The sequence below is a fragment of the Phaenicophaeus curvirostris genome, chromosome 6, assembly GCF_032191515.1.
Source record: "Phaenicophaeus curvirostris isolate KB17595 chromosome 6, BPBGC_Pcur_1.0, whole genome shotgun sequence".
Taxonomy (NCBI): Eukaryota; Metazoa; Chordata; class Aves; order Cuculiformes; family Cuculidae; genus Phaenicophaeus; species Phaenicophaeus curvirostris.
Genome location: NC_091397.1, coordinates 37,382,589 through 37,403,559, shown reverse-complemented (window position 1 = coordinate 37,403,559; position 20,971 = coordinate 37,382,589). Strand labels below are relative to the sequence as shown.

General features: G+C 40.0%; 1 protein-coding gene across 6 annotated transcripts in view; it reads right to left on the bottom strand.

Moving 5' to 3' along the window:
• Positions 1-20,971, bottom strand: part of PDE1C (phosphodiesterase 1C) — a 300,480-nt gene that overhangs the window by 190,981 nt on the left and 88,528 nt on the right. Inside the window, exons 1-2 of one of the 6 annotated variants that reach the window (XM_069859827.1) lie at positions 4,459-4,608; positions 3,839-3,941 (exon numbers count right to left, since the gene is read on the bottom strand). The exons of 2 other annotated variants lie outside the window; for them this stretch is intronic. In XM_069859827.1, the coding sequence (XP_069715928.1) occupies positions 3,839-3,939 (101 nt within the window). In that variant the 5' untranslated portion in view covers positions 3,940-3,941; positions 4,459-4,608. Of the gene's footprint in view, positions 1-3,838; positions 4,088-4,217; positions 4,374-4,458; positions 4,609-20,971 lie in introns of those variants that run through there. 3 more of the 6 variants (XM_069859825.1, XM_069859829.1, XM_069859826.1) reach the window with 3 other exon arrangements.

The window sequence follows — 20,971 nt, the reverse complement described above, 5'->3', positions numbered from 1 at the left end:
ACTCCTGGGAGGCAGGCAGCCCTCTGGCAGCCAAGAGGGAAAGCCCTGTCTGAGATACATCTGAATGGATATGAAGCTGCTCCAGTCTGATTAATTTATGATGATGACGAAACTCAGAACTGTTTCTGGGAGGTCCCTGCTTCACAGGGGAAGCTGCTGCACTCCTCCCCAGAGAAGACAGGACTCTGGTGGCTACATGTCCAGTGCATGCATCCATTTTGCTGGAGTGAGCTCCTACAAGGAGAAAATTGAAGTAAACCTTTCCATGACATTCTGGCACAATATAACAGAAGAAGGCAAAATTGTCAGTTCCCAACTTTCAAGATTTTCCCCAGAGAGTTTCATATACGTCTAATGGTATCTTTGCCCAAGAAACAGCTTACTCAGAAACCCTCCTGAAAGTTTATTAATAATAAACCACTAAAATACTCATTTCTAAGCTGTGAATAAATCTAAATTAATATCTAACAGGTCACATATAAAAGACAATGTTTATTTCATAGATTCCTGGTTCAAGACACCCAAATATTTTGCCACGGATGACTTACTGCCCAGTGAACCAATTTGTCATGCTCCCTTTAACCTGAGAAAAGACTATATGTACATCGACTTGATTCTTTTATAAACTGCTGCACAGAATCATTAAGGCATGAATATGTATATGTCAAGTAAAAACATTTCAGTAGTGATTTAGTATTTTAGCTCATTCTTAAACAGTAAAAGCAAAAAGAACCTGTATATGGCCTAAGGTCCATCGCCTGTTATCCTTAAAAAGCAGCCAGGCTGTCCTGACCCAGAAACCACGTCTTAGAGAAATACATAAGGGAAAGGAGAAGGAAATCTTTCCACTCCACTCCAGAGGCAAATTCAATATCTTGTCTGGCTCTTACAGCAATTTATGTTGCAACAGACACCTGTCTTGAGCCTCACAAAAATCTCTGCTTTGCATGCTGTCCCAGAGACCTCTGTGTTACTTGAAAATTCACACCCCATGTCCAAACCTCCAAAGTTCAACTATCGTACTGAAGAGAACTGCAGTAGGCACATGGCAAAAAAAGCCCCCACCAGACTTGTTTAAGCAGAAAACACACTACATTTGGTGAGCCTGAAAAGACCCTCAGGTTAACCAACTTTTTGCAGCCTTTGGGTTTCCATTTGTTTCAAACCAAGCAGGGTGAGATGGGGTGAAAGTTAGAAAAGCCCCCTTCTCCACCCCCTGGAACAGCTAGGTATTGCAAGCAGGGGTGAATATCAGTTTGTCCACTGTGTCACAGTGAGGACATAAACCAGCTGGCACAGGCGCACGAAGATGGGGATGAAGCTACCAGAGTTGCCACAGGTGAAGTCCTGCCAAGGACATGTCCAACCCAAGGCTGAGCATTTGAGACTGTCAAATCACCATAGCCCTTCTCATTTAAGAAGTAGTGTCAGGACCGAACTACCTACTGGGTATCTGCCACAAACTGCAACTCCCTGGACAGCTTCAGCCAACAGCACGTTCTCTCTCCCTACCTGCATAACACTGCTCTGGTAACAATGTTTTGTGCCTTGTAACTAACTCCTGTGTTACACAGTTGTCAGTGTACCAGGAGCAAGGGAGAGAGGCATCTTCTCAAGTAGTGTTTGATCTCTCCAGGATGAAGCATCTTATTTAGGAGTTAATTAAGATGGCTGTGCACATCTAATAGCTCTTCGTACGCATATAGGCATGCATAAAAATGGACATGAAAAAAATGTGAAACGTGATGCCAAATCTCAGATTGCAACTAGTGTGTGTGTGCATGTGTGTGTGTGTGTGTATGCATGTACTAAAAGCACCCATAAAATGACTGGGAATGGAAAACCTTCTATAGTCTTAAATTAGAGAAGAACACATTTCAGTTTTCATCTTGTGATCAGGAATTCTACAGAAAACCTATCTCCTCTTCAGGCAAAGAAATCTTGAATCTCAGAAGAAAAAAGTGTATTGAAAATCTTATAGCAACCTTCCAGTACCTGAAAGGGGCCTATAAGAAAGCTGGAGATGGATTATTCATAATGTCTTGTAGCGATAGGATGAGGGGGAACGGGTATAAACTGGAGAAGGGCAGTTTTAGGCTGGATATAAGGAAGAATTTCTTCACCATGAGAGTGGTGAGACACTGGCACAGGTTTCCAAGGGAAGCTGGCGGATGCCTCGTCCCTGGAGGTGTTCAAGGCCAGGTTGGATGGGGCCTTGGGCAGCCTGATGTAGTGGGATGTGTCCCTCCCTATCACAGGGGGGTTGGAACTGGATGATCTTTAAGGTCCCTTCCAACCCTAACTATTCTATGATTTTATTTGTTTTGCTCACACACAATGCAGACAGAGAAGGCTATACTGAAAAACAGCTTGAGGTTTAGTTATTACTTATCTAGAATAAGTCACAGTTTTGCCAAATTTTCAAGAGGTAGAAAAGACAGAAGCTCGATGTATAATACGCAGACACAGCCTTGTCCTAACAACAGGAGAGATCCTGAACTACAACATTGCTGAAGAATTAACTACCAACTTCAGATGGAACCCTAATCAGCATGCTCCTAAACTCCATATTAGACAGAAATTCAGGGACTCTTAATGTTACGGCATGACACAGCCTTGAAAATAAGAGGGATTATTTTGTATAGCTGTTCTATTTGGAAAGCTTACAAGACAGCTGTCACCTACTTTGATTAAGTTCCTTCACAAAACAGGCTTCCTGCAGTGATGCCTTGAAAAAAAATACATATTCATGCACGTCTCTTAGACAGCTTAGAGTCCTACATAAGTTTTGGATATGTTTTACAAAATATGCCATTGCTGCTTACAGAAAATAACACTCAAAGAACAACTCAGGTTTAATTTGGACTCATTTGTTTTCCACTATTAACCTGCTCTTTCTAAGTTTTCTTGCTTCTGCAGTTTCCTAACATCCTTGCTCCCTTCTCTCCCCCCTTTCCCTTGAGGGCTGAAATTTTAATAACTCTAACATGTGAGGCTGAAGGAAAAAAGATAACAAACAGTGCTGAATACAGAGAGGGATGCAGTTTAACATGGTGATGCTCCTCTTTGCCTTGGTCAAACTGATGGGCAAATAAATGCTTTGCAGCCAGTAATGTATCTCACTGCTGGTAGACAAGATTTTACACACTGAGAATCTGAAAAAGACACCATGCAGTGGCTCTGAATAAGTTACACAAATTCTACCTTTACTTTTCTGCAGTGCCAAGTTCTTTTTTAAGCACAGGTACTTTATTTCTACTCAGGAGACTGTGTCCCATCATTTCATGGCAAGTCAGGCTTAATGTATAAATTAGTAAATACAATCCAATCCATGGAACGTGAACTTGCTGCCCTTACAAATGCTGTTAGAAATGTTTTCCAATTGTGCCTTCTCTGCCTATTTTGTCCTTATTAGCCATGTTAGTGACAGAAATAGTGTACATTTACATGGGGAAAAAAAGTCTTCAGTGTGTTACATCTAAGGGTAAGATTATTGAAAAGAGAGGATTCAAGTAAGTACCATTCAGGCTATAACAAAACTTTCCTAGTACAGCAGCTCAAGTAATTAGCATCTCAGTAACTGCTTATATCTTATTATGCCTCATTAATGACATTTCTACATTCCCATTGGAAAATGTTTGTACAGTGTAACAAGCAATTCAATTTAAGGAAGCAAATGGATATTTTGCTAAGGTTAAGTCACTGTATTTATGGAGAACAGGTGTGGAAACTCCTGAGAGATTTTGAAGATGCTGACAAGAAAGGAAAAAGAAAGTGCTACAATAATTTTGACAATGGGAGGAAACAGGAGGAGGAGATGAGAAAAAGTACTACTTACAAGCCTCGGAGACGAAGCCAGATTTTCTCTATTTGCTCTGGCTGTAGGTATTTCAGAGAGTTGCTCTCAAATTCTTCGATTTCCTTAGTCGGTGACTCCATAGCTGCAGGTTACCACTTTGGTTAAAGCTCGGTGAGGACGGATGCTGCCCCCAACACATGCACACGCTCCACCTTTAACACTGCCCAGGAGTGGCCAACATTTTTGGCAGCCTCTTCTCCCCCCTCCCCATGAGCACTCAGGTGTAACCAAGGGGCAGCTGCTCCCGCATGGCCACCATCCTCAGGCTGATCAAGGGGATTAGAGACTCATCTCCAGATGGCAAACCCACACAGATTTTTGTCTTTTTTCCTTTTTTTTTCTTTTTTTTCTTTTTTACAAAAAGCCAAGGATACGACCAGTAATACCAGCTGAGGGATCTTTATCAAGTGAGTAGGGGAGGAAAATCCCTTGCTGACAACTGAACTGTCTGCACAGGCAGCTGGGGACTCGGCAGCTGCATGGGTTCCAGGGCTGCATGCTGCCTATGAGGCTGCCTGCCACCACTGCCATGCGAGTGGCAGCCCACAGTCCCTCCAAGCTCACTCCCCCCACCCTGGCATTATTTTTTTCCCGCTTACCAGCAGCGCTGCCGACAGGCTCAAAACCTGACAAGCAAGGAAAAAGTCGTCTGTCAGCATAGCCCAGGCACAGCTTCTCTCTCTGCCTCCCTCTCTCCAGCACGCACACACACACAGGCGTGCGCAAAAGAACAGGCTATTGGAGAAAGGCTGGCTCTGACTAAAAACCCAAGCAAGACAAACCATTACAAAAAAAAAGTAGGTAAATTACAGAAAGTGAGCGACTCGCTCCTGGCAAACAGCCATCTGCTTCATTGCAGCCAGCCTACTTCCCTGAGAGCGCAATGCACAGCACAGGTTGCAAGGCTTGAACTGGGGCAAACCTCACTTTTAAAATAAACAAACTGGTAAAGAAACATTGCCTAAAACCCCTGAATACACAGCAGGGGATGTCCATACACTGAAGAGAGACCAAACCAAACACATTATTCACAGATATATTGATGTTTTTTCAACAAGAACCACAGACAATACGTTAAAAGAAAGCACATTATTCATATTTCATGAGGCTTGAATCAAACTCAAGAGGTTTGTACAGAGATGGTTAAACCCCCATTCTGCAAGAAGACACCTGCCTCCAGGTCCCCTGAGGCACTTCCTACTGACCTCAGGCACAGCAGGGAGGAAGATACAGGGCATCTCTCTCTATGCCTGCAGGGTTCCTGTTCTGGGCAGGAGGAAGGACAGGGATTTCCTTCATTGCACAGACCTGATCAATCACCTCTCAAACTCTGCCAAAACACCCTGCATGCATCTCTTTAGTTAAGGTTATTCATGTGGTGCTTTCAGCCAAAGCCACTATAGCAGAGAGAAAATAACTGTCAAAATGTTGTCCTAGCCTTAACACATTTTGTAATGTATTACAAAAGTTGCCTCTTGAGAAGGAGGGTCTGCAACAGAGAAGTTTACCATGTGAGGAAAGGTGGGCTCTGGTGAAAATGTGCTCTCTGGTGATGACTTCCCACTCCAGTCATGCAAGTCCACACACTGACAATCTGAGTAGTTTGTGGAAAGAGTACATTAATCAGCCCAATCAAGCAAAGCCCTTTTTAAAGGACTTAAATCAGTTCTTAGTCATGTAACTCGACTGCTTAAAAATCTTGACAGGCAAACCAAAAGCACACCATCCTGCCTGGATTTACCTATCCTATGGAGAAAAAAAAAAAATTACATATTTATTCATCTATACAAAATCAGTGGGGTTTCTGCTTTGGGATCTGTTCTGTGCAAGGGGGCATATAATTGGGCCCAGGTTCTGAAAATGCACTACTGATTTTGTGGAACTATTTACCAATTCAGTCTCTTGTTTCTGCATATTGAAGATGCTTTTCATACACAGGAAAACTAGAAAGCTTGCATGGATTGATGCAAAAGGCAGTTTTCCCTGGGGTTGAGAGGAAGAATTAAAAAATACTTTTTAGGTAAAGCACAAACCTTTAAACTTTACTTCCAAAGCAGAAAAAGTGCCAGGGTTCTTTTTAGTTCTATTGAGATTAGAATAGGTCCGAAAAAAACTATATCATACTGAACTAAAACTTACACTATTAGGGTTTTACCAGCTTTGTGGGAGTTTTGAACTTGTCATTAAGACAACCCAGACTCACTCATTCACCAATAAGACCCAGAAGCTCAGCCACCTGTTTCATAAGTGTCAGGCAACCATTTCCCTACTCCTTATCTCACTATTTCTATCTGAGAACCAGCAGTGTTACCACCTACCAACAGGAAAGACAATGAGTTTTTCTGATGAGGAGGAGACTGCAAGAGCAAGGCATTATCATCCTTCATTATTTCTGCATCATTTTGCCAACATACATACGATATGCATTTGATATTAGACCTTACATACGAAACCCATCCCATTTAAGGAAACCCTCTGTAGCTTTTAGTATTCAAACAAATCAACATAGAGATGCTGAGATTTCTGGTTTGCCGTAGGAGGCAAAGCTGTCTCACTCTTAGTTCCTGTGCGTTTTAGATATTTTGAAAAAATCTCACTTCATGTGAAAACCAGAGGCTGGTATTCAAACCCATAGACACATGCCCTACTATGGTTACATAAAGCGGCCAGCAGAATGAAAATCCTCATTTACACTTCATTTTTTCCTGCATACCTCTTTCAATTCTATTGCTGGATGCACAGAATTGCATTTTTCCCTTTTAGCTCTGGTTGGAAGCATTTTCCATGAAGTTTTGTTTATTACCAGGAATCATCATTGGGACAGAGATACACTACCAACATGCCACAACCCATATACTTTTAAAGTAACATTTTCTTTCGAAAAGATGAAAGTATCAGCTCCAGCTCAAAACTAAAACGTAAGTCAACAGCAAACTGATATTGTTGTAACCTGTATGTCTGTACCTTACCTGTATGTTATCCGTTTAACCAGCTACTCATTCTTTTCCTCAGCAATAATCAGCCAGTCAAGATTAGCAGAACCCAGGTACTATTCACATCCACCACGTTATTACTTACTATGCAAATTTTAAAATAGCACACAGTACCAGAAAGAATACATATATAATGACAGAAGAGAAAAAGTTATAAAGGAAAGCAAGATATATATATATGTATATATTTTTTTTCAGCAGATACCTAAAAGCAAATAGAGATGTAAGAGTATAAGAATTTAAGGAAAGTTACTGCAGACTGCAGAAATATCAGAAAAATTATGAATTAGTATCATAGTTATAAAGAGAAATACAGGGAGGAGATATTGGACAAACAAATAGAGCAAGGTGGAGGGACGGAAAAAGGAGAATGGTGAGATTCTATGCCAAGATAAAATGCCTACACATTTGAAGAACTAAGCTAATATTGAGTGGATACTGTTAAAAAGGTTATATGGGAGAACCTAGACATACTCTCAGTCTTTAGTGGTACACAGCGTTTTTTTTCACTGTATTTTGACCTCCAAGAGTCATTGGGATCATAAGCTACTGAGTGCAAGGACTGTGCACTCTAACACTAAGTGCAAAAGCAAATAAAACTGGGAAGATGAGGCAGAGGTGAAATCAGGAGTATGCAGACAAAACATCAGTGCACTAAACTGTTGAGGAAACTGAAGGCTGGATCAATATGATGTTACAGAAATTGTATTTGTAATAATTATGGGCAGAGAGAGGGCTCACAGTGTTTACAGGAAACAAAGTGTAACTCAAAACATGAACTGGGATTGGAAAGAGCATTGGCAAGAAAAACACCAGTGTTGGAGCCTGTGGAAGCAAATGGAAAGGCTAAAGACAACCACAAAGGAAAATGTCTGAGAATGCTGCTTCTGCCAAAGGCAAACATTTTTATAGCCGTGACACTTAGCTGAAGGAGGTTGAGACAAAGACACCAGCTAATCTGCTCAATGCATGCAGAGATGGCACTGAGGAGAGAGTCAATGAAGACATGAAGTGGCTTCCTGCTCCATTTGATTTAGTATTCCAGTGCAATTTGGGGCCGGGGTAGGAGGAAGGTCCCTAATGAGATCTCACACAACAGCACTGCTGTAGCAACAAAATTAAGGAAGATATTAGGAGAGTCTCTCACCTTCAGTCTCTATTACCTCTCCATTTGCTGTTCTATAGAAGATTATCAGAAAAAAAGTAATTTGAAACTTCTCTTAAAAATTAAGTTTCCTTCCTTATTTAACAAAATTTTACAGTACTGTAACTCTTTTTTTCCTCCCATGATAAAAGAAATTCCAATAATTAATTAAGAGGCAATGAGGAATTCCCAGCAGCTGAAGCAGCATGAGGATCCTACCTACTACCTGGGTCTGTTGCACCACACTTTACCACCTCAGACAGTCTGGTCTTGCATCTGTAAAAAGTCATCTCATCCTCGCAATGACAGTCTAGGACCAGGCTAAAAGCCTCTTGATTGAGTCCTGTGCAGGAAGGTTCTTAATATGGAAAGAGAAGTGGCTGTAATTGAGTGCACTGTTCTGTAGGACTGCAGATGCTGGAGGATGCTGCCGACGTGCAGAAGAGATGTGTTGAAAGGCAGCTGAGGAGGGCTGAGTCCACAATGCACCTCCACAAGGGTAGGCATCTCTGTGAAACAAACAAAATACTGGGATGTGCAGGAGTAGGTCTGCCTTTCTCAGGGCAGTGCTACAGGTATTTCAGGCACGAGTCCAAGACAGAATGGTCAGAGCCACCTCTAACATACCACGCAGCTGTGAACTTTCCAACAACTTTCCTTAAAGGCACCAACAGTTCTGTTCTTTTGTTTTTCAAACAAAGATGAGAAAAAGAGTAGGAAAGTTCTAAGTCCTCCTTGTAGACTTCACCAGAGTTAAGTGGATATAGCAATAACATTTGAAAGCCTTGCTGAAACACATCCAAAAATGCTTCCAAGGCAGCAGTCTGTCTGATGGAAACAGCACTCTAGTGAGCACAAGCAAACTGGAATAATAATTTCAAACAGGAAGATTTCTGAAGTCTTTGCTGAACTGGAGAGGGGCAGATTTAGACTAGGCATAGGAAGGAATTTCTTCACAATGAGAGTGTTGAGGCGCTGGAACAAGTTGCCCAGGGAAGTTGTGGCTGCCCCATCCCTAGAGGTGTTCAAGGCCAGGTTGGATGGGGCCTTGGACAGCCTGGTCTGGTGGGAGGTGTCCCTCCCTATCACAGAGGGGCTTGCAACTGGATTAAGGTCCCTTCCAATCTAAACTACTCTATGATTCTATGATTCTAACTGTCATGAAAACGGCTAATCTACCCCATGCCGAAGGGGTAGCACAAGGTGCTGGAAGCACGCTGAAACGTTACATATTGCTATTCCTACATACCGCCTGTGTGAACATGCATTTTCTCCCATCAATTAATTGGATATGACAGAATGAAAGCTTCAAGCTTTGTAACAAGATCTATAATTAGTACAACTACAATGTATTCATATGTTTGTCCATGCGTAAATAATCCAGAATATATTTTATTCTCTTACCATTAATGTCTCCAACTAAAACTGCAGCAGAGTATTTCTCTTTGGTTTTATTAATGTACATCTGAGACTGGAGTTCTGAACTTCAGTTATGGCAAACACTGCAATGAGTCTGCCAGTACCATATTCCAAAATATTATGCTAATGCTATATTCAAACAGTTTGCAAAACACTGACATTTCTGCTAATTCTACTAATGCCGAGATAAACTGGGCAGATTTTGCTCAGTCTTCATCCTAGCAGGAAAAGAGTTTCTTGCTCGTTTTCAGTTAAGAATAATTTTTGTTGTTGTTTGGCAGGGGGTTAGGAGGAAGAAGAAGGGATCACGTGTATCACTGAATTGCATTTAACCTATTTATTCATCGTGTTGAAATACAAGAAAGTGATTTGGAAATTAAGACACTGCCACTGATTTACATGTAATTTTTAAAATATCACATTTTTCAGCACTCCATCCTGAGAAAAACATAACTTCAGAAGGTTGAAGAGAAAGGTAAGCTCTGAGAAAGGTAACCAGTGTCATAAGTGTATGAAGAGTTAATTAAAAAATCATGAGACTCAGAAAGCGAATACATCAGACAATTCATCTAATAGCATAATTAGTCCTGTCACACTTCATTACAAAATATATGGTAGCAAACAAAATTATTAGCACCTGAGTCAGCTTTTGGCTGCTGAAGAAACATTAATATTCACCTAAACATTAAGTATTTTGATAGAAAAGAGACTATCACACTGTAGATGTCTCTGTCTTATTTAGTCAAGAACATTGTAAGGTCCTAGGCCTAGTGAATCTGCTTTAAATAAGCATAATTCAATCATACATTATTCCAGTGTGAACAAGCATTGGATTTGTTGCCGTCTGAAATTACATTGGTATGAACGATGTACCTTGGTTCCAGAGTTTTGTTGCAATTCCACTGTCTAGCTTTATTGAATTAGATCAAGTACTTCTCAAAGTGTAGTTTGCAAGCAAAATTTAATCTCTTTTTTTCTGCCTAAAATTAGATTTTAGGGCTAACCGATTCACACCATAGCTGCAGAGTCATTAATACCATCATAAACAAGGGCTGGAAGAGAAGGCTGCAAGAGTTAATGCTGGCTAAGGACTAGCAATCTAAGGACCCATAACTGCCTTTAATTACAAGCAATGACCCAGTTCCCTCAGGGCTGGTGAACTTTGATTTCTGCTGCATCCAGTAACTACTATGGATACATTTAGCTTTTCTGTCTGGAAGGAGCACAGATGCAGCTGACCCAGGGAATGCTGCACTTTCAAGAAGTTTCAAAAACAGTAAACCAGATATATAAAGAGAGAGATATATCTAAACATAGTTTATTAGGACTACTGCTGCATTCCTGGCATCCTAACAACTCATGCAGTCTTAGGCTGCAACCAGGACTAGGCATACTACAAAGAATTTCAAGCAGGAGTTTTAGGGGAAGGCAAATTTTAGCTTTTCATCCAAGAAAATAAATGAACACATAAAAAAAATTACAAAAGTGACACAATCATCAGCACAAAAAGAAACGCAATTAATTAAGTTAGTGGAAAAGGTGCTGCTCATTTAAACTTTTCTTTAGTCTAGCAAATCAGGCTGACAGTTTTGATTAAAAGCTTTAGTGACTGATAAGAATTTCCCCTCAAACACTATCAAATAATATTGCTATTAAGACAAGTGCACACCTCTTCCATAGCCTGTCCTTTCTGACCCAGAGTTGCTCAGTTTCTGTGAAGGTAGATTTAAGAAAACATGCAGAAACCTTCTTTAGTTTGGGAGGCTTACCAAGGTGAGAAAATTTCCATGCTGGTGACACTTGAAGTTATTACTTAAACCATGGCATTGCAGTAACTCCATAAAAATCCCCATTGTGCTCACTCAGAGCACCGTGGCTTTGACAAAAGCACTGTCATTCTCAATGGACATTTTTTAAAGTATGTTTTTCTTTAATGACCTCAACAGCCTAGAAAGCCTTAAAACCCGTATCGCTATGCATGACAGTTTAGAAAAGAAGCATAGAGGAGTGATCGTTAAGGGAAGAGGAGTTTTATAAAATATTGGGGAAAAAAAGGAGAGCTCGAAGACTCAGCTATGAAAAGTCTTGGCAAAAGCAGATAAGATTTGAGAAGTACAATTAGTTACTGAAAAAAAAATGTAATGAGAGGATTGAACATGAGCTGGCTTTCTAGTCTTTTACTTTTTCACCAGCAAACATCCAATGAGGTCAAAGTAGACCATACAGAGGACTTAAATCCCCTATACAACTTTCTTGCAGTTTCCTGCTCACATCTTCAGATGCAAAGAGATTGAATAAATACCCAAGTTTATTCAACACAAGGACAAAATTGTCTCAAAGGATTTTTTAATCACTACTTAAACGGTTGAGAGCAGGAGGTTTTTCACTTGTTTGTCTCTCATACACAAAAGTACATTTTATTACACAGGGCAATGCTGCCCCCTATACCACGGAAAAGCTTGATTTGGTCTTAACATTCATCATCCACAAATTATAAAGGATATGATTGTGCTTCATATCTTATCCCTTCTGGAGTTAGGAAACAAATCTATGACATGGAATATCTGTGCACATGCCATTGAATTTTAGAAACTTAGAAGAGTATGGAAGTAATTTATAAATGAGACCTCCACTTTTTGTTTGTTTGTTTGTTTGGTGTCTGGGTTTTTTGGTTTTTTTTTGATTAAAGTCTACCTAGATGCTGTACAGAGCGAATACTCCCTGTTGTTTTTTTAGGACTACCTATGCTTTTTGATGCCAGGAGCCCAAGCGCTTGTCCTTCCCTTCTCCTCATCCACCATTTCCTAAGGGAGATAGGTAGCCACCTCTGATTGCACCATTTGCCTTTGTTGGCAAATATGTACAAGTCAGGGCTATTTAAATAACCAACTCTGACAGAATGCAGTCCATGTGACAAATGTTAGCCTTAGGATCTTTTGTAGATCCCTTTCCACCCCAAATGCCCTAATTAAATTAATAATTCCCGTATTTTTTCCATGGATAGCATGCACCAGACATGGGTACAAGTAGGAAATGGAAGTAAAATGCAAAACCATGCTGCTCTGAAACCAGGGAGTCCATCGTCATCAGAGAAATGTCTGTCTGGTAGCAGGAATCTACAATGTACAGGGACCTGTAGCTGAAGTGATTCACAAAGCAGAAGCTCAGTAGTCTGATCTCACCAGCAAGCAAAGCATAACAGCTCAGAGGAAAGAATAATTAAAGAAAAGGGAAGCAGAATAAAAAGCAACATCTATTTATCACATTGGATCATGGCTGATTAACCTGGTCTCTTTCTTCCTGAATCCGTTTCCTGTGAATATGCAAATGTGGTAGACCTAACATTTTTGGATTTAACAAAGGCCTTAGTTTGAATGTTTCAAGAAAATGGCACTGGAACAGACAACTTCAATGTGAGCTGTGACATGACTAAAAGCAAGATGATGAGGTGGAGTAAATTAGCCTTAACAGGACTCTCCAGGACAGTTAGCCTGTCTTACCTACTTCTTGCTCATGCAAACCCAAAGGGCTCAGCAGCTTCAGTACAGTAGAAGGGAGGCTGAAAAGGACTGTGATTGTTCTCTGTAGTTATCAGAGGTAAACTCTAGGAAAACACCCAACAAACCTGTAAAGGAACAATCTTGTTGCAAGAGCAAATGGAAATAAACTGACCTCTAACCACTAGACACTGAGTCTCTGGAAAAGGCTCACAACTGGTACAGGTAAAGGTTTCCTCTGGAAGGAGAGGGGGAGGTTTAGGCTAGACGTTAGGAAAAAATTCTTTACAGAAAGGGTCATTGGGCACTGGAACAGGCTGCCCAGGGAGGTGGTTGAGTCACCTTCCCTGGAGGTGTTTAAGGCACGGGTGGATGAGGTGCTGAGGGATATGGTTTAGTGTTTGATGGGAATGGTTGGACTCGATGATCCGGTGGGTCTCTTCCAACCTGGTTATTCTGTGATTCTGTGAGAGAGTCAAGAAATTAGTAAGCTGTTATTCAGTACAAATGGCTCTTTGCTTCACAGGAGAGGCTGGTCCAAAGGTTTAAAGCATGTTTCTCAACGAATATGCTTTTCTCAGCTCCAACAGCTGTGCTCACTTGAACAGCTTAAGGGCTTTGGACCTACCTCCCTTCTTATAAATTGGCTTCTGCTAGAAAGTAGAAAGGCCTGCCCTCAAAACCTGAAGTAGCTTTTCCCCATGACAAAAATAAGAGTTTTGTGAGCCTGCAGGTTGTTTTAAGCACTTTACTGCAATGACACGGCCTCTATTCTCTGAAACTGCAGTTAGGCTTTTTGTCATGATTGATGCTTAAGGCCAGTAATGTTTATAATAAAAACAAAAATTACAGAAAAATGTCATAGCAAGAAAATCTATATATAAAGAGTTGCAGTGGAGACTCCAGAGACTTCCCGAATAAAGATGTTCGCCACACCAGGGAAAGAGTGTAGCAGAATAGTTTGTCACAGAGAAGGTTCAAGCTGGCCTCCTTCACTAGACAGGTGACATCCACACCTCAGGATGAAGAGGGAAGAAGGTTCAAAGGCAGCTCATACTCTCCCTCCCCTCCTGCTGCTGCAGAAATAACTCCACCTTGTCTGCTGGAAGAGCAGAAGATGGCAGCTCCGTTGAGCAGAAGGTTTTACAGGTACATGCCGCTTCAAGGGATGTGCCAAGGGATTTGATTGTCACTGCCACCATGTATACACAGAGATTACAAAGGGTTGGTACTGCTGTTCCCTCTTTTCATGTTCTACAGAAAAGCATCCTAAAACAGACCAACTAACACAGACATTGCAAAGCCCATAAATACGTATGAAACCCTGAACAACACAAATTACAATCACAGGAAAGAACAAAACCTTTCTGTTAGCAAGAGATTTACAGTCTCCCTTTTCCCTTTCATTTACTGCCATCTCAATTCTGCAGTCCACATCCTGAAAAGAAATTCACTGACTGGAAGACCATATAATTACACTGCTATCTTTTCAATGGATGTTTCAAAGCGTGCAGCATTTTATCTAAAAATTGTGGTATTCTACCTGCATCTACTAGGACTATTTTTCAAACTGATTTTCCAAAGCACAGCTAGAAGATCATAAAGAGTTTACGAGGTACACATCACCCTTAGCATTCACCACTGCCTTGTGACATTTCACTGGCAACACCAAGAGTTATCAATAGCTAAAAATCTGCTAAGTGATACTTCAAGATACTGGAAGAACAAGTGCTATTCCTAGAATCCTCATTTAAGCTAATCTTGTAGTTCTCATTTAAATTAGACCCATGGATCAGACTTTAGCTACTTCTTGCTCACATTCTCATCAAACCAGTTTCCCCATTTCCACTGCACGTTTCCACTGCACGTTATCCCAGCCATGGCCGCCAAAGGATGGATTTAAGAACAAATTGAAATACTGAAGACAGACAACAACAGCGTAGGTCATTGAAATGATTGTCACAACAGTACCCACATATGGCATTTGACTTCTGCCTGGGAAGAATGAAGGAGCAAACTATCTGTAGGGGAATCACCATCACTCACCTCCTTCTCACAGCTTGTTGGTGAAATTTTGATTTGGCAAAGGGTGCTGCCCAGACTCCTCCCTTACAGGCCTGGGCTCAACCATTTTTGCTTACTTTCAGCATCTGTGTCATTCTTCACCCACCTGCCCAAAGCAATTGAAAATATGTAAAAATCTCTCAGCCAAATCCTATGCAAGAACCTTCAGAACAGCAACTACAGAAGCCCTCTCCAGAGATCTCAGCTTCAGCTTCATCACACTGGTCCACCACATGAAAATCAGAGTATTTTCAGAAATTGACACAGTTATGCCTGTGATCTACCTGGAAGGGGTGAACTTCTATAAAGGGAAAAAAGGCAGACCATGTTTTGAAGGGCTCTGTAGTACAATCATTATATCTCTGATATGAAATGATTTTGGAATTTTCCACAAGTGTTTTGTGAAATTACTTATCTAATAGTATTTTAATAATAAAGAAGACTACAATTAAAGCACTTTGTAATCAAGAAGCTATTACACTATTGTCCTTTAGGAAAAAGACCTGCCATTGCCAGAGCAATGACTTCTATTCTCTTCCTTTGGCTAAATATAATGTAGTGTCATAAATCCATCAAACTGCCTCTCAATATGACTTGCACAGACCAAAGAAGTATCTACCAATTTCATTCATGCCTTAACATGTTCTTTTTTTCTCACCTGTGAGCTTAATTTTTAAAAGATTTCCTCAGCAGTAATTAGTTCACTCATCAGTAAATATTTTATTTATATGCATGAAGCATCTGCCATCATAACAACTCAGTCCTGAGCACTTTCTAAAAGGATTATTATTGCTTTTGGATTCCCATGGCTTTAAATGATTATCCAGTCTTGAATTATCATTTTTCTATATGTCAGTTGTGACCATCTGCACAGAATCTAAAATTATATCTCTCTGCATGCATATGTCTGTATGTTTGATTACAAGTGTGAGACTAGACACAAGAACGTTAAGGAAAAAGATGCAAGTGCTAGAAGTTTGAAAAGAGACAGTAGAAAGAGTGCACAGACAGTCCTAAGCAGCTCTGTTACATGCCAACAATTTGAGAAAACTTTTAGCTGTGTGATTATTCCCATTTCCATATTGCATTGTACAGACCCTGCACTGTATACTGAGGTCTTTCCCTACAGACTCTTCACAGGCAGTCATCTCTTTTCATATTAGACTCTTTATCTTAGCAAGCAGGGCAGACAAGGCCTGTAGTGGTACAAGGCCTGGAAATAGTCTTAGAATAACTGTTTGGTTTTATTTCCATATATTCAGACACACATGATACTGAAATCAGGAAGGAGAGAAATTAGAAATAGCATTTTTTTCTCATTCGGCATCCCATTTTCATTATTGTTCCCTCTGTCATGAGGCACTTCTGTCTCCAACATCAATATGAAGCAGTATTATTCTCTTGTATTTTGTCCAAATGTTTGTCCAAATGTGTTGATATTTTTTAGATAAATGTGTGTTCTGAACAAGATGCTGGGAACATATTATACCTGGACTCTGCAAATTCTGCATTTTAATGATAAGTGATAAACAAGCTGCCATAAGGGAACTGCCACCCCTGAGTATATAAGCATGATCTGGAGCCTGTTGTGCCAATAAAACAGTGCTTAGATTTGGGTTTCTGTAATGTGTTTATTATAAAAACACAAAATATTAACAAACCTCCTTGCAGATCTTGGCAGAAAATAGATACAACATAATTTCATGCTGCGTGGAATCCCAGTCTATATGTAAGTGTAGAAAAAAATCCATGCAGTACTTAAGAAACTTAATTCACAGTTAAATTGCCCTGATATGCTCAAAGCCTAAGGAATGTAAAGCAAACTCATGAACTATCTCAGGCATACAGTCCATGTCAGTTGATGTCATTTCACAGCAGTGCCTTTCCCAGTGACTCTTTCATAGCATTGATTTATAGTTACCCAAATGCTCCTAGAAATCATTTCTTGTCTACATGTTTGGCCAGAAAGAAGAGGAAATTCCCTCTTTTCATTAATTCTGACTTCATTCTAGCAGCTTCACACTCCATTATAATTTGTCCTGAAATGGATGCAGCAAAAGTCTGAGCAATTCTAACCCATGCGACCTGACAAATTGTGACTCATGCTTTTAATCAGAGCCAAGAAACAACATTTTGCTGCAACACTTCATCTTGCAAGTGTGCTAAGAGGAGCAGAGGAAGGCTTTTTCTCCTTTCAAGTGGAAATAGGTTACACAGGCTCACAGAGAACTAATTGTGTACAAATAACTATTAGAATTGATGGTATCTGCTGTTCTGATTTTTTCCAAGACTAGTGTTTGAAAAGTTATGGCTTAAAGAGAGGACAAGAAGGACGGAAGGAAGGAATGAAAGCACAAAACACTTTGTGGACCCAAAGTAATAAATGGCAGGTCATGCCACACCCTACCCCAGAAAGACTCCCAGTTTCTGCAGAAACATGGGAGTATGAATACTTTTTTTGGTTTATTTCCAAATATTCCTGTGACTACTTCAAGAAATTTAATGTACTACATTTCAGTTAAGTCTTTAACAACAATATTTTTCTCAATATATATCTTACTGCATTTTCACATGCCAGTATAACATTGCTATCAAAGCTGGCATATGTAGTGGCATTGGGCTAGTTATTTCTTTGTGCTGGACCAAAAAGATTTTTTTCCCTGTGTGTTAGCGGGCTCATAATTGTAACAAGGAGCCTAGTTTTGTAAGCTGTAATGTCCCTCTGATTTTAATTACACAATTACGTTAATACAAAAGAAGGCAACAAAATTATTTAACTTAATCTTTAGTTTACCCTTTGTATCTTGTTTTTACATTTCACTAGTAGTTTTAATCCTACTTTTCAGCTAAGATTGATCATCCTGGGACACAGAGTGCTCTTATAGGGATTCCATTCTTCTTATTTGTATTGGAGAGCAATTAAAACAATCCCATTTAAACATGAATTTAAAAGGCTTATTAATTTTCTTCTACTGAAGAACTTCAGCACATGGCCTGGAAAAACAATTCCTGCCTATTCAAAACACAGCTCCCATTCCTCTGCTGGGTCAATTCCACCACCACTAGAACACAAAAATTTGCTTACAACGTGGAGATTCATACAACTTGCATCACTAACAACCTCAGCAGCTGGCTTACAGTAGGAAATATCTTTGCCTGTATTCTTGCCTCAAAAAGGAGAGGGAGTGGGGAAGCATTCAACAGTGCCTCTGAGGTTGAGAGGCAATACCTAGCAGATGTCCTGCTTCTTGGGAAAGGGGACAGATGTGCCCCCTCTCTCCCTAGGACAACCCTCCAGAGGCAAGTTTTGAAAAAAAAAAATCATACACTTGCCATGATAGTGTATTGGACTGCCTTATATCTGCAAGATATTTAAATTTCATCCCTGAAGTACTTTTGATCTAACATTGTTTCCTGGGTTTTATTTTAATGGGCACATTGGTGGCAGGTGTGAATATTCAGTGGCAGCAAAGCAAAATATCTTGGGGGTGAAAATAACGGTGTGACCAACAAGGCATGCAGGACATTTCACACTCTTTTGGGAATATACCCTAAGATTCCTACAAGCCACATCTTAGTCCCTTAAAGTCTCATTTACAGTGTCAAAGCTAAGTGCTCCTTTCACATCATTTTTAAAGTATTCCAAACAAGAGTCAAGAAACCATATTGCACAAGCTGACTTTTCAAATGAACTGTACTGAAGCAAATCAGAAGCATAATTTCCCCGTTTTAAGTCTCCTTAGTTTTCCTAATTCTCTGTTATGAAATCTTGTAATGCTGTAGGAATTCTTATTTTAACAGGATGACGGTCTCTAATTATTTACTGAAAAAAGTGAAAAAACCACCTAGAAGCACAATGGAAAAGCAAGCCTGCCTGTGTGTATTTGTAAACAAGCTTCCAGCTCCCTAAAGGCTATTTGAAGCAGAATATGTAAAACTGTTTACTGTTTAGGAGTTAATGCAGTCGATTACTGGTTTAATACAAAGGCACACAGCATCAGCCACCTTTTTTTATCACAAAGCCTTTCTCTTGAAACACTTACTCATCAAGCACCCTGGAATTAGCCTTCACTCTTAAGTCTGGGTAAGTGTCCACTGTGTGAGTTTCATTTTAAATGCCTGTAGCTAACATAGTTGGCTCAGTTCATAGGAAGATTTCTCCTGATGCCAGACAACTAAGCACACGCTTGAAATCCATACACTGGCCACACAAATGAGTCTGCTCAGACACTATTTGAACTTTTCACTCCAAAGATTCAGTATCCCACAGGAATCTGATTCAGAGTCACTCTCAACAGTAACTGGTGTAAATGCTGATCATGTTTTAACCTAACTAGGTGTCTATTTAGCTCAATGTTACTGGATGCGGGGTAACACCTCAGAAGCGTGAAGCCTTTGTCTTCCAAAAAAGGACTGAATACCCATCGTAACAGGAAGACCAGACTCTGGCATTTAGTTGGAAGAAGTCACATACCTGCATCTCTAGCAGGGTGCCCTGTTCTCTTGGTGACAGTTTCTCTCCAGTACTTTCTCCTGAGCAGTATAACATAGAGACCTTAAGTATTAAATTATAAAACGTGACTTTTCCAGGGAACTTAAAAAGGCACTGAAAAAAAATAGTAAATAATTCTTATTCTGAACAAATAAATAGGAATTATTTTTTTTTTAAATCACCCAGTCACCCCAGTAGCAAAATAACACTAAGGCTTCCTGACTCTAATAACCTTCCCACCTAAGAGGATTTAACTTGTGAATCCCTGATGTGTGCAGACTGCTGGCAGAATCATATCTATACTCAAAGTAGACATAAAATGAGGTAATGTAATAGAACCTAAAGTGTCTATGATACATCTGCAATATATATGCTTGTGTGAAACAAGGGTTAATAAAAATAACCTACCAACAAGCAGAGCAACAAAAAAGTCTTGCATGCAGATTACAACTAGTAAGGGATTCATAAATTGTCAATGAAGGAAAAGGAAAAATACTAGCTGTAAGCTCAGCTCAAGAAGAAAACACTGGGACATGTGGGCTGGAACTTTCTTAAAAATGAAGTGTGGTTCCAACTCCTCCTAGCAAAACTACCAGTGCAGAAGTGTACCTGCCCATCTTTCTTGTGACACCTTGAAAGGGGACTATGAAGCCCCAGCTAAGACGGCCACAAACTCCTCTCTGAGGGACACTGCTGTATAATCCGCTGAACATGTGACTTGCTTGTTACTAGTACAAATGTGTTAAAAATGCAGATTTAAACAAAATTACCTTTAGAGATTTCAATGATAACAACAGCTACCCTGGGTCTACCAAGCAGTTTCTGACAAGAGCATTTGGGGTTTTTTTTCAGCATGCATCTACAAACTCACAACATGAGCTTCTACCTATATTGAAAAATGCACTGTTCCTTGCTAAGGCTTCTGGTTGAGAAAACTGTCTGGATCCATGTGCTAACTCACCTACTCATTTACGTGACTGGTGGTAGTCAACTGAGTCAAGATACTCATAGACTTCTGGGTCTGGCAGGATGAGGCATTCAAGCTCATATTTTTATGCCCTTCAGCAAAGCACCTATAATAGACACATATTTTAAACAGGTTAATGAAAAAAACAGCAGTAGAGTGATCCACACACAAGCGTTAAATATGGGAAATTAAAATCAACCAACTGGAAGACCAGCTCAGCAAGAAGCAGATCTACTATAAATTTGATTAATCAGTTGCCTTTAGAGTTTAGGACAGGGGATACACAACTAATTTGCTAAAGCAAGAAAAATGGCATTAAGGGTATTAATTTTACTTTTCAAGGTATCAGAAATGTGGCACAAATATTGGTAGGTCCTTTAGAGAAAAATGATACCTGAGGCTAGTCATCAGTTACCATCTTGCATGAAACATGAAGTCATAAACAGGTGGGCTTTAAGCATTCGTTTTCAGTTCCCACAAATTTCATTCTGTCTCATCCAGCCACAAGGATTTTGAAAAAGAGTATCGATATGCAC